We start from the raw sequence: 14,569 nt of genomic DNA on the forward strand, positions 1-14,569 counted from the left end.
TGCTTTTATTATTCTCGGCTTTTAGGAGTGGAAGGCTTTTGTGCAGCCTCAGTGGACATTTGATTCTGTTTGTGAGATGGGAGATTAGTTTCTATTAGGTGTACTCCCTACAATCTAACATTTATTTTCTGTTAATTTTTTATTATATTGTAGTTAGTTCACAAAAAAAGTACAATTTTAATTTCTCTCCTGGCTCATTTAGAAAGGGTTGTGGTTGATGCTGTAAACACATTTCTATAGAACTAGATTAAATTCACAGACACTCACTGTCTTAGCACTGTTTATTTTCTATGGGGAGCTTCATTCACCTATTCTTTTCCTCACCCCACTTCTTTTACAAGGTGTAGGTTGATCGGCAAAAGCTTTTGTTTGTTTTGCTTTGTTTCAAAGCACAGACATAATAAAATCATGACTTTTTTTTAGCATGTTCTGTTTTTCTTTCCTTAAAGATTTGGGTAAAAATACTGAAGGACAGACAAGTTCATGCTACCATTTTTGTCAGCCATAGGCCTGTTCACTTTTCCTCTCCTGTTTTTCTGAAATATAAGAATCTATCCCTTTTGTAGTCATTGTCCTGCAATTTGCACTTTTTAACAATAAATTTTAATGTGTGGTACTCTGAATCCCATTTTGATGGTTATACATAATATTTACTCATTTTTGAGTCCCTAATAGTTCTTTAGCACAAATACTGGATTTAGCATTAAATATTTTTTCCTTATAGCGCAATGTAGTTGAACAAGCATGGGGGTTTTTAGAGTCAGACAGATCTGCATTTAAATCTAGACTCATTTTGCTACAAGTTCTTTAGCCTTGCATACACGTATTTATGATTTTGAACTTTCATCTGTGAAAAGAAGAGAATACAGTCTACTTTGTAGGATTTCTACAATGATTAGATAAAATAATATGTAACAGTATTTAAGACAGTGTCATCCACATAGTAGCTGCTTATTAAATAGTAAACACTGTTGATAGCACTAAATACACTAATAAAATATTTGACCACCTATGCAAACATCTTTTGATGATTCTTTGTTCTTTAATGATGTTCACAACCGATCCTAGAGAAAGCAAAGAGCTACAAAAATGTATACTTACTAAGGGATTAGTATAATTAAATGGTTTTTGCTATCTGAAGTATATTGCATAAATCAGGTATATATCCCTGGATTTAGGTAAATGAAAACATACATTTTCATAAGAAGCAAAAATACAATTAATATGGGAATAAACCTATTCTGGAAAATGTTTAAAAAGAAAATATGGATAAGGAAGCATCTTTCTCAGTTGTTCTTAACCCTTGTTTCCATCACAATCACCATGAGAGCTTTAAGAAAATACCAGTGCACAGATCACGCTACCTCACAAATCTACTAAATCAGATTTTCCAGAGTTGGAGCCCAGAAATATACACCTTTAATCATATTTAAATATGCCCAGTCAGGATCAATACAAATAAAGGATCGGTATTTTACCTTACTCAGGATAATAATACTGGTTACACACACACAAATATACATAACTGATAATAAGCCAGAATTTTGTAAACTGTGTTCTCAGAAACATTGCAGTTACATCGTAGAACACATCTGTGTTCTCAGAAACATTGCAGTTACATTGCAGTTACATCCTATAGTATGTCCTTGGGAAAAAATGAGTTTGTGGCAAATACTTTTAGGAGATCTTGAGCTAAACGAAGTGATATAAGTTTCTCTATGCTTTTAATATATTAACACACTTTATAAATATCTCCAAAGGGTATGTAGCATGAATTACTTCTGAAACAGATTTGGCTATGGGATATTTAAAGGCATATATATCTAAATCAAAGACTTCAATTTGACCATCATTACACAGGAAGTGATAATCATTTTCCCCCTGACTTGTAGATAAATATTTTAAAACAGAAAAAAAGCAGTGTAATTGATTGTTCTTAGATGGTTATCTAGCAGCCTTTATAAAATTTTGTCATTAATTGTTTTGTTAATCAACATGCCTGAAATATATAACATGATGTTTTAGGCCAGGTATAAAATACCTACAAATGCATTCCTAGTTTTAGAGGTGTCTGTTTACAAACTCATATGTATTCACAAGCAAAAATATTATTTTAAATATTGGACACCATAATTCACTGGGAGACAACCAGATATGATTGCTGTCTTTAAAATTTTTTCATTATTTGATTTTATTCCTCTCATGGCCCCCAAAACTTGCCTTCTTTATCCTCAGTTCTGCTTTACATAATGATATTTTTATTTATTATTTGCATTATTATTTAAAATGTATGTCTATAATTTGAAGGTTTAAATAGTACTGTAAGGCCTAGAGTAAATAAGAACAGTCTTTTGCTCCCACCCCTCTCTTGATATTTTGTGATTTTTAAATGTTATCTTTTATTGTAGTGCTCTTTCTTTAAAAAAAAAAAAAAAAAAAAAAAAAAAAGATTTTTGCCAGTATCTGTTGACTTCTTCTCTTGATCTTGAAATGTTGCTTTTTATAACCTCTTGCTCTTTGTTCAGGGATGCAATGTTTTATCGTTTCCGAAAATACGAATTGTAGTTGGTTATCCTTTCTTTTGCTCCTTGCATTGCCTCATTCTCCCAAGTCCATCTTTTGCTTATTTGAGCTCCATCTTTATTTCTTATTAGAGGCTTTGGTCTAGTGTTTCTTGGATGTCCATTTGTATTTAATAAAAGGCCTCAACAAAGGGATGTTGAAATTCTCTGGACATTGGTGGAGCTCATAAATTCACGTGCCTTAACTAGACTGAATGAAATCAGAAAGGCACTAAACTCACTGAGTCTTAGTTTCTTATCGAATGAACTGTGTGTCAATAATCACTAAAATCCTTTGCTTCTGTCTGAGTAGAAATCTTTGGAATTATTTTCTGATGATAAGCAGAAAGTGCTTTACTCACGAGATTCCAAACATAATATTAATATATGCAATATTTTAACATAAAGTCTACATAAAGAATAAGGAAATTATTAAGTAGACACTGCTTCAAATCTAACACTTGCCTCATGTGTGCCTGTGAGCAATTTACTTACATTTACTTAACTCTTTTAGGTCCCAGTTTCATTCCCTATAAAAAAGGATAAATAATGCTAACTCATTGACTTGCTGGGATGTTTAAAGGAAAAAAATACATATATGTATTATATATATACACACACACATATATATAAAGAGGTGTGCATAATGTCTGCTATGTAACATTTCAGTAAACTGTTGCTATCATTATTATATTTACTGATTAAGCTAATGGAGGGTAGAAAAGACTGTTTCCTGTGGTTTTCTGAAATCATAACACCTGGTTTGTCACTGCCCAGAGTGCTTACTCCATAAATACTTGATAATTTAATATGATTTGTTACAGTTATTGTCTGTGGATCATATAGCAGATTTCCAGCATAAAGAAAAGTGTAATTCTCTTATTTTTATTGTATACTTTATTATTATCATGCATTGCTAAGAAAGGAAAGCCATACATATCTGTTTCAGCTGACCCTTATTTTTTTGTCTTGATTTGCTTTTTTCCACTTTTGTACAGCCTTTATGTTTATGGAGGTCAAGTATGCATTCTCAACCTTCAAAACATGCTATCATTCATTTTAGGGCAGATGCTGAGAATAAGTATTTATTTCATCTATTCTATTTTACCCTTCTGCCCTTGTACTTTTCCCAGATTTGCAGAACTAGACAGGTTTAAATTCCCTTGGAAATAGCATCCCATTTTTTTTTAGGGGGTAGGGAGAACGGGTGGTATTTAAAGCCCAAGTATGTCTTTTGAAATGCCGTTTTCACTCAAATTGATTCCTAGTTTTTGCTGAAATCTCTGATCGGGGACTTAGGGGTGTGACTTCAAGGTAACTTTGATTTGTCATCATTTAAACATTTTGAGTTGTAAAAGAAACATATTGGGAAAGGTAAATTCAGTAACAATACATGTGTTAGAATAACACAGCTTTGAAGATCAAATGTTCTGTTATCTACATTTTCATCTGTTTAATGTATCTAGTCAATTCCATTGGTGATTCACAACAGGATTATAATGGGAAAAAGAGCTCTTAGATAATTTACAGATTTTTAGTGCTATGGTGCCACCTACTGAAATATTGCTAAATACTCCTTTGACTAGCGAAAACACAAGGCTTTTAAGTTTAAAAAAATATAAAAAATTTCATCCCTAGAAAATAAAAGTCAAAGTGTAGAATGTAGTAACTGTAATATGTAGAACACTAGATATTTTACTGTGTTTTATTTCATATTGATTTGATGTGTTCATAGAATTTGAGAGAAAGCTCAATGCAGTTCATACTTTGATAAACAGTGGTGCCTTCTCTTTATTGTCACACACCTACACATGTGCCCTCTTAATTTCCATTGCTATTTCACATATTTTTCTTTACCTATTTTCCACACCTTCCCAGTATTGTTCATAAAGAATGTTTACATATATTGTAGTGTAATTTGTATTAAATAATCTCCAAATATTAAATAAATATTTATTGTACACTAGTTATTAAGTACTTTAGGCAAAAATTTTATTTGCTCTTCCCAGATCTATTTGACTCCACTAAGAATATATTCTCACTTTTAAGTAATACAGGAACTAGGGTAGAGTACAAGGCTGTCTACATACATAAAACAAATTAGGTAGCTACAACAGTTCATTTGTTTTGCACTGGACAAGCAGAATAATATTTAACCATATACTCCAGTCTAAATGGATAGGTCATGAAATAGTTGAATATCTTATACGATCAATCTTTTTTGTTGTTGCTTTTGGTTTTGAGTCAGGGTCTCACTCTGTCACACAGGCTGGAGTGCATTGGCACCATCACATCTCACTACAGCCTCAACCCCCACTGCTGGGCTTAGCCTCCCAAGTAGCTGGAACTATAGGCGCACATCAGCACACCTGGCTGATTTTTGTGTTTTTAGTAGAGGTGAAGTTTTACATGTTGCCCAGCCTGGATCACTTGGCTCAAGTGATCCACCTGCCTCTCCCTCCAAAGTGCTGGGATTCCAGGTGTGAACCACTGTGCCTGGTCACAACCGATCTCATCAGGTCTTTTTTTCTATCAGTGAAGATTCAGCACAGTAGCTTCTATCTATGATTTTGGTCATGTTTGATATTGTTTGCACATATGAAGTGCAACAGACAATTGAAGTCATTGCTCGTGTAGTTTAGGAAGAATTAAACTATGATAGAGACATTAATAAATTATTGCAGATATTTGGTTGGATAGTTTTCTCTAAGTAGTTAAGTACCTTCACCTACCCCCTACCTTATTTAATATAAAGGCATTCTCCACCAAAGTATTTGTTAGTGTATTGCTAACATTGATATAAAAATAATTAGATGAGTTGATTCCAAGTCTTTGCTACTGTGAATAGTGACAGACTGGATTAAGAAAATATGGCACATATACACCATGGAATACTATGCAGCCATAAAAAAGGATGAGTTCATGTCCTTTGTAGGGACATGGGTGCAGCTGGAAACCATCATTCTCAGCAAACTTTCGCAAGAACAGAAAACCAAACACCGCATGTTCTCTCTCATAGGTGGGAATTGAAAAATGAGATCACTTGGACATGGGAAGGGGAACATCACACACCGGGGCCTATTGGGGGGGGAGGAGAGGGGAGGGATGGCATTGGGAGCTATACCTGATGTAAATGACGAGTTGATGGGTGCTGACGAGTTGATGGGTGCAGCACACCAATATGGCACATTTATACATATGTAACAAACCTGCATGTTGTGCACATGTACCCTAGAACTTAAAGTATAATTAAAAAAAAAATACAAGAGCAAACACACATACACACACACACACACAAAATCATTAGATCACTTTTGGGGGGCATGTCCTTTGGATGTTATGTAGGTATTTTAATTGAGCTATTTTATATAGGTCACGTTTAGTGTGCTCCTACTTTAAGACTGCTAAAATTTTTAATATTAAAAAGATTGAAAACATAGACTTATGTAATCTAGTGCACACGGCTTGTTAAAACTGATATGTTGCTTCAAGTTGCATCACTCTAGTGTCTATATTATATTCTTAAGGGCATTGGCTTAAATTTTGAAGTAGTTTTTAACTTTAAATTTTTATTTTAAATTGATTCTATGTGTTTTTTTCAAGGACAAAAACACTTTTATGTCATGTATCATGTTGACTGAAAGTGTTACCAAAACTAAAAATCTGTTTATAGGGATTTTATGACCATGAAGACAAGTGAGTTTAGTCTTACACTAAGTCTAAACAGTGATGCTGAAGTCTTGGAATTTTGTTTTAAAAAGACAAAATGGTGTGGGGCATGTGCGCGCGTGTGTGTGTGTGTGTTCACATGCATGTTTGAAACAGTATATAAAAATGAAATAAAACATAGATTACAATGTTTTAGTGTAGCCTAAAAATCACTCAGTGGAGGAATTTAGAATCATAGCCAGTGATAAATCGGTGTACAAATAAACACATATTCAATTCAAGAGGCCTTTGTGGGAAGTAACTATGAACACAGAAGAAAGGAAAATGTTAGATCTTTAGATATTAAGCTATTTTCCAAGGATTTTAAATTTTGCTGCATTAAAGATGAAAAGATTTGAGGAAATTTTGAATATGAAGCAATGATGAGTTCAGAAAAATATATATATATATGCCTGTTATTCTGTCCTCTAGCTCCAGAAACCTTTTAACATCTAAACAAAAAGTCTGTAAATTTTAATAATTGTGCTTGATATTAGTGTGGTTTGGTTGACTTTCCTGTCAAAACAATATTCTGTAATAAATTAAGTAGACACACCTCTGAGTTTTCTCTAATATTTGTTTGTACCATTATAGAGCATTCACTCAGCATATTATGATTTAATCTGCATATCTATTTTTAGGGTCAAGGTTATTTTAGCATTTGTAGCACTACTAATAATGTACTTGCAGTCAAATTATGATTAAGATGCATTTTTATTTAGCTTATGAGTTTTTAATAAACACCTTCTCTAAAGATTTTCATGCTTAAAATTTCATACGAAGAGGAAAGGCTGTCAAGACAAGTTGATGGGAAAAGAGGGATGCCTGATAAGTGAGAGTATGGTCTGTAAAGTCAGACAGGCTCAGGTTCAAGTCTGGCTCGCATATACTAAACTGGCCTTGTGAACTTGGCCAAGATGCTTGACTTTTCTAAGCTTCTTAGGGTTTTTGTGATGCTTAAGAAAAAACATAAGCAAAAGACTTAGTATAGTGCCTGGCACCCAGTAAACACTCAATACATATTAACAATTAATAATAATAAAATATCATTTTTAAATTATTATTTAGAAAAGTAAATCATTAGAGACAGTCTTCTCCATTTTGGTAATTTACCTCTTGTCCTTCTTTTCAGAAGTTAGATTAAAATACTATACATCATGTATTTCTTTTAAAAAACTCATTGCTTTTGGATCACTTGGAAGTTTATTAATCTCTCTGAGACATGGAAAATGTATGTAGTCTGATGAACAGTGTACTGGTTGGAAACAGTTCTAGTATATTTACTCAGGTATTCACAATACTTTTGTTCAAAAAGAAATAGCTTCACATAGTGTCCCAGCATTTTTCTTCTCATTTCTGTAGTAAACAGATGATGAATTATAATTTTCTTTTATGACGCTCTATATAGTTGGTGCTACACATTTTGGTGACAACAAGGCAGTAAATCAGAGCAAAAGAATATAGTGGTCTGTGGAATTAGTGGTGCAGGTAACATTAAGATTCCTCTTTTCTCTGTCATCAAATTTACTTTTTGATTTCTCCTCTGTATTAATTGATCCAATGGCTTCCATCATTCTGAGGAAAAAGTTCAATCTCCTTTTCAAGGTCTACAATGCTTGCTCCTTGACTCTTCTTCTAAAGCTGTTATCATCAGATCTGTTTGGTTTCTCCTTTGCACTTACTCATGCTTAAAAGAATCCAACAATTACTTATGAATCACTTCTTATACACAAAACTCTTGGCTACAGCTGCTTCTCTTTCTCTTCTCCTCTTCCTCTTATTATGTGATTCATGTTGATGTTGATGGGAGCAATTTTGATTATTAGTCTTAATCAGGTGTATCCATGACTGAAATGTCTTTGCAGATAACTGGATATATGTCTCTTATGGATTATAAGCTTTTCCAGGGCAAGGATCATGGTTTGATCATGTTTGAACCTAGTCTCTAACAGCATGCCAGCACAAAAATATATGTTTCTTGAACCTAAGTGAACTAAATTAACTTGTTTCAAGTTCCAAGGAATTAGGTGCTTGCATGAGAAGGGGCATATCAACATAATTTTAGATACTTAAGAGCTCATGTATTTCTCAGATAAAGAAGATATATGCGTTGTATAAAGTATGTTCACACACTCAAAAGCAACTTGGATATTTTAAATTTGGCAATATGTTGTGTTCTTCACAAACAACAAAGGACACTTCCTTTCATTTCAAACATGAGAGGTATTAGTTATTACTATACTAATATTTTTTTCTTACTACCACTTTTGCAAACCAACACAATTCTAAGACCTTAATTTAGAGAGAAATAAGAACAAATAAGAAGAGTGGGAACACTGTTAATGGGAAAATAAACATAATAATAGTTTACATGAAACAGAAAGATAAAAGTTAACTGATAAGAAAAGGGACAAAAATACAAACAATATCAATTAAAAACAATATTTAAGTATGAATTACTAAGAAAAATAGAGAAATACAATGAGAAAATAAGAAAGTAAATATGTTAATAATTATGTATCACCCATCAATGATATAAAAATACATTTTACTTCAAGGAATAAGCCAGGGAATATCATTGAAAAATACTGAGTGATGCTCCTTTGATGGCAACTCTGAAGGAAGAAAATGTTTTCACATCAGTTTGTTCTCAGAAGATAAAATATAAAGGCAGGAAGTCACCTTAAGTATCAGCTAATTCACTCTTCCATCTGATCTCTGATTCCCTTTAACAATCTGAGTTTGCTGTCATTTGGAAAAGAACTTTAGAATCTTTTAAGTAGGCATTTACTAAGATGAGGGATGAAAACATTGCACTTCACTGTAGAGTGAATCTAGTTCACATCATGCCAAGAAAGCTGCTCTTTTCAACATTTCCACAAACCCAGATGATAAATCCAGTTGACCCGTGTTAATCTCCCATGTTTACCCCGCATGTTAATCCCCGTATTATTTGACTTCAACCACTTCCTTCCTGAAACACCCTCTACTCTTTATTCCTGTTTGCTACAGTTTTTCTCCTACTTGGAAAATTTGATTACCTATGCTGGCTCTTTCCTTAATATTCACTGAACTTCAGGATTCTATCTTGGACACTTGTTGCAGGAAGTCAGGGACCCCAGATGGAGCGACTGGCTGAAGCCATGGCAGAAGAACATAAATTGTGAAGATTTCATGGGCATTTATTAGTTTCCCAAACTAATACTTTTATAATTTCTTACGCCTGTCTTTACTGCAATCTCTGACAAATTGTGTAGATTTCATGGACACTTACCACTTCCCCAATCAATACCCTTGTGATTTCCTATCCCTGTCTACTTTAATCTCTTAATCCCATCATCTTTGTAAGCTGAGGACGATGTATGTCACCTCAGGACCCTGTGATCATTGCATTAACTGCACAAATTGTTTGTAGAGCATGTGTGTTTGAACAATATGAAATCTGGGCACCTTGAAAAAAGAACAGGATAACAGCAATGTTTGGGGAACATGAGAGATAACCTTAAATTCTGACTGCCAGTAAGCCAGGCAGAACAGAGCCATATTTCTCTTCTTTCAAAAGCAAATAGGAGAAATATCACTGAATTCTTTTTCTCATCAAGGAGCATCCCTGAGAAAGAGAATGTGCCCCTGAGGGTAGGCCTCTAAAATGGCCGCTTTGGGGGTGGCTGCCTTTTACTGTCCTAGACAAAGGGATGAAATAAGTCCCAGTCTCCCTTAGGGTTCCCAGGCTTATTAGGAAGAGGAAATTCCCACCTAATACATTTTGATCAGACAGGTTGTCTGCTCTCAAACCCTGTCTCCTGATAAGATGTTTTCAATGACAATGCGTGCCCGAAACTTCATTAGCAATTTTAATTTTGCCCCTTCGTGTGGTCCTGTGATCTCGCCCTGCCTCCATTTGCTTTGTGATATTTTATCACCTTGTGAAGCATGGGATCTCTGTGACCCACACCCCATTCGTACACTCCCTCCCCTTTTGAAAATTGCTAATAAAAACTTGCTAGTTTTACGACTCAGGGGGGCGTCACGGAACCTGCCGACATATGATGTCTCCCCCGGACACCCAGGTTTAAAATTTCTCTCTCGTACCCGTTCCCTTTATTTCTCAGACCAGCCGGCACTTAGGGAATTAGAAAAGAACCCACGTTGAATATCAGGGTTGGGGTTCACCCGATAGGACTCTTCTCTTTTACATAGTTTGGTGATCTCCTTCACCTCCGTAGCTGTAAAATGTATCTGTATGCTGATCTATAGCATCAACCCAGATGTATAGCATCAGCTACGAACCTCTATGTTCAAATGCTATTAAACATTTTCAAATGGAATCTCAAGCAAATTCCAATTCATCTCTCTCTACTCATTGTTTATTATTTCTTAAGTTCAGTGAAACTACAACTCACTAGCATGTTAAACTATCAGTCGAGATATTTTCCATATTACTCTTTCTCCTTTATTCTCACTTGCAAGGATTTACAAACTCTTGGTGATTCTTAGGTGTTTCATAGGTCCTTTCCCTCCATCCTTTCTTTTGGGGTACAATTCTTCTTATGTAGGACATCATCTCTGTCTGTTTTGCTTTGGTTTTAGTCTCCTGATTTTCCTGCCCCCATCTTTGCTCTCTAATAATCCATTTTCCATTTCCTGAAAGGTTGATCTAAAATTTAAATGTTTCTTCATTAGGCCTCCCGTTAAAGACATCCCTGTAATGGATATCTAAAGCCTGTAAGATAAATCCCAGCTTCTTATTCCTCTGGGACCAAGCTAGCTATATGCAATCCTGTAGGTCGTAGCTTAAATACATCCAAGAAACGCTCTGTATCAACTCCTCTACCAGCCAACCACCAACCCTGGAAATGTAAATAAGATGATCTTGTTATGTGCTCCTTTAGCACATTCTGTCTCACTTGTCATCACGCTGTATTGATTGTTTTTGTTCATATCTCACACTAAATTGAGCTCATTGAGGGCAGGGAATTTCTATATGTTGGTCATATTATATCCCTAGCATGTAGCGTAATATCTAGCACAAAATAGGTGCTCAATTAATCGTCATTATCTAAATAAATGAATGCATTTGGGAAAAAAATGTTTCAAAAGTTTTTCAAAAGTCTTTTGCAGGTTTGAAATTAATCCTGATAGTGATCCTTTAGTCTGTTATGTTTCTGATTTAGCCTGGGTATTCAAAAAATAAATAACATAATTTTGACATATATGGGCTTTGTAAACATGATATTAAGAGAGGGAATACAGTTTCATTAGGGTAAAAGCTACTGAAAATTGCCACTTGGTGAATGTTCTATCATAAGCTTGAGGTACATGTAAAAATATAATATATGTTTACATGAATATGAATGAAATTTGAAATTTTCTAAGAGATTTTTGTTTCTTCTTTGCAGGGCAAGGCCCAACACCTTCCTCCATTGGTAAGAATTAATATTTGCATTTTTACTAATTTTATATTCTTGTTGCAAAGCTTATATATTTAATAACAATTTTCTATTATTATCACTGAAATTATTTTTAAGGATACATTTTATAATCATGAATGATTCTTGACATTCACTTGTTCTTCAACTTTCTGCTTATATGTTAAAAAGTTTAATAACTACCTAAACATGCTATTAAATTTATATATATGTTTTGTGTATAAATAGTAACTTTCCCTAAACTTGACAGTAAATCACACAACAGGTTTCTACTCTCTTTTAATATTTTAAGACTACAAATAAATGCATTTAAGTTAGATCACAAAATTGTGTAGTCTGAAAGCAGGTTAAGAGTTGTCTATCTATGTTACAGATATGTAGATAATAGATTTGTATATGTCTATATTTCTTTAAGAGTATGGTACTTTTTTCAATGGTATACAAAACCTTTGAGACTATTAAGATATTTTTAAATAATAATTTTCAAATTCTACTGAACAATTCAATTAATAGTCCTAATAAATGTCTTGATCCTGAGATAAATTAAATTTAAAAAATGGAGATGCTGCAAATAAATTCATACGTAGTACATGCAAAATAAGAGAGAAAATTAAATTGCAGATGGTTAAAAAATCACATCACTTAAATGATGCTACTGAAAATGTATTATTTATTTCCTGCATAATCATATGGTTGACAGTATGCATTAAGAAGGTAAGTAAATTTATGAAAGCAATTTTGATTTAATATAGTAATGCACAGTGCCAACTAACGTACATTCAACATATCATGAAATCTGTTATTAAAATGATTATTTTTGTCATTAAATAAAAATTCAGTCCAAATGAAGAAAACAAATAACCATGAAAATACTAACAAAAACACTTCTGAATCTGCATAATAACTATATTTCCTTATTTTTTAAAAAAGTCTAACATAATTTTACAGTTTTTTAGCATGACAGTGATGTTTTATAAATAAATAAAAGTCATTCCTGCGTAGTAGATTATGATTGGTTTATGCCACCTACTCAAATGCAACTTAGTATCTCCAACTTTTACAGAAGATTGATTCATCTCAACCATACCAGCTGGTTATTTTTGCAGAAAAGGGATGGGTATAAAGTAGAATGGGAGTGATTCTTTAAAATGGCAGATGACTCATCACCTTATTGAGGGAGTTTCTGTTATCTCTGAATTGACTGTATTATAACAAGCCTCCAAGTGATGAAACCCGGTAAGTTAAAACTGTTAACCAAAATGCAAAGGAAAGTGATCTCTCCCAAATATTGGCCACAACAATGTCATCAGTGGAAACCAGGAGAATTTGCAAAGTGGAGGTTCAAGAACAATGTGGAATTGGCAATTGAGTCAGGTTTTCTAATTTTAAATTCTTATTTGTGAAAGGGAATGTGAATTGAACTTAAGATGTGTGCAAAGATATGAAGGAGAGTGGTTCTCTGAAAACCTTTCTTCCTACACCTGGGACTGAATTTGCTTGGCTAGAAGTATCTTCAGGAATACTACTCATCAAAATAGCATGGTACTATGTATTAGTCAGGATTCTCTAGAGGGACAGAAATAATAGGAGAGATGTGTATATGAGGGGTAGTTTATTAAGGAGTATTGACTCACAATCACAAGGTGAAGTCCCACAATAGGCTGTCTGCAAGCTGAGGAGCAAGGAAGCCAATCGGAGTCCCAAAACCTCAAAAGCAGGGAAGCTGACAGTGCAGCCTTCAGTCAGTGGCCAAAGGCCCGAGAACCCTGGCAAATCACTGGAGTAAGTCCAAGAGTACAAAAGCTGAAGAACTTGGAGTCTGATGTTCAAGAGCAGGAAGCAGCCAGCAGGAGAAAAAGATGAAGACCAGAAGACTCAGCAAGCCCCCTTCTCCTACCTTCTTGTGACTGTTTTTTCTAGCCTCGCAGGCAGTTGATTGGATGATGCCCACTCACATTGGGCGGAGGTTGGGGGGATGGTGGGGAGGATCTGCCTCCCCCAGTCCACTGACTCAAATGTTAATCTCCTTTGGCAATACTCTCACAGGCACACCCAGAAACAATACTTTGCATCCTTCAATCCAATGACGTTGACACTCAATATTAATCATCACATACTATTATAAGGAGAATGTTGCATGATTTTCTTTCTGGTCTGTTTGTAATTCACATCTAATAAAAGAATGATAGTGGACGATAAAGGGAACTTGTTGCAACATTTCTCTCAAAGCAAAAGGGATCATTGGAAGCCCGCAGACACCAGAATTGGTTTAACCTAAAAATAACAAATTAATAATTGTCAATCTTTTATAATGACAAAATTACAATTGTCACTATAAAAATCATCTATAATGATGACAGTGACTTAATGTGAATAGAAAGAATTCTAAACTCTCTGCTTCCTTCCTCCCTCCCTTCTTTCCTACTTTCTTTCCACTACCTTACTCCCACCCACTTCTCTTTTCCTTTCCTTTTTTCCACCCTCTCTCCCTCCCTTTCTTTTTTTTTTTTTTAGATGGGGTCTGGCTCTGTTGCCCAGGCTGAAGTGCAGTGGCACGATCTGGGCTCACTGCAAGCTCCGCCTCCCGGGTTCACGCCATTCTCCCACCTCAGACTCCTGAGTAGCTGGGACTACAGGCGTCCGCCACCATGCCTGGCTGATTTTTTGTATTTTTTTAGTAGAGACAGGGTTTCACCGTGTTAGCCAGGATTGTCTGGATCTCCGGACCTCGTGATCCACCCTCCTCGGCCTCCCAAAGTGCTGGGATTACAGGCGTGAGCCACCGTGCCCGGCCTCCTCCCTTTCTTTTATTCAATGCAGAGAAGATGAAAAAATATTAAGTTAAACCTGATTTTACACTGAAGACTAGAG

The 14,569-nt window shown here is 34.7% G+C and overlaps 1 protein-coding gene across 5 annotated transcripts in view; it reads left to right on the top strand.

Annotated features, from left to right (window-relative positions):
- The window catches only part of PTPRC (protein tyrosine phosphatase receptor type C), a 120,276-nt gene that overhangs the window by 42,453 nt on the left and 63,254 nt on the right, over positions 1–14,569 (top strand). For all 5 annotated transcript variants that reach the window (XM_023224742.1, XM_023224738.2, XM_023224739.1 and 2 more), the window contains exon 3: positions 11,669–11,695. In XM_023224742.1, the coding sequence (XP_023080510.1) occupies positions 11,669–11,695 (27 nt within the window). The remainder of the gene's footprint in view (positions 1–11,668; positions 11,696–14,569) is intronic.

The sequence above is a fragment of the Piliocolobus tephrosceles genome, chromosome 1 (assembly GCF_002776525.5).
Source record: "Piliocolobus tephrosceles isolate RC106 chromosome 1, ASM277652v3, whole genome shotgun sequence".
Lineage (NCBI taxonomy): Eukaryota > Metazoa > Chordata > Mammalia > Primates > Cercopithecidae > Piliocolobus > Piliocolobus tephrosceles.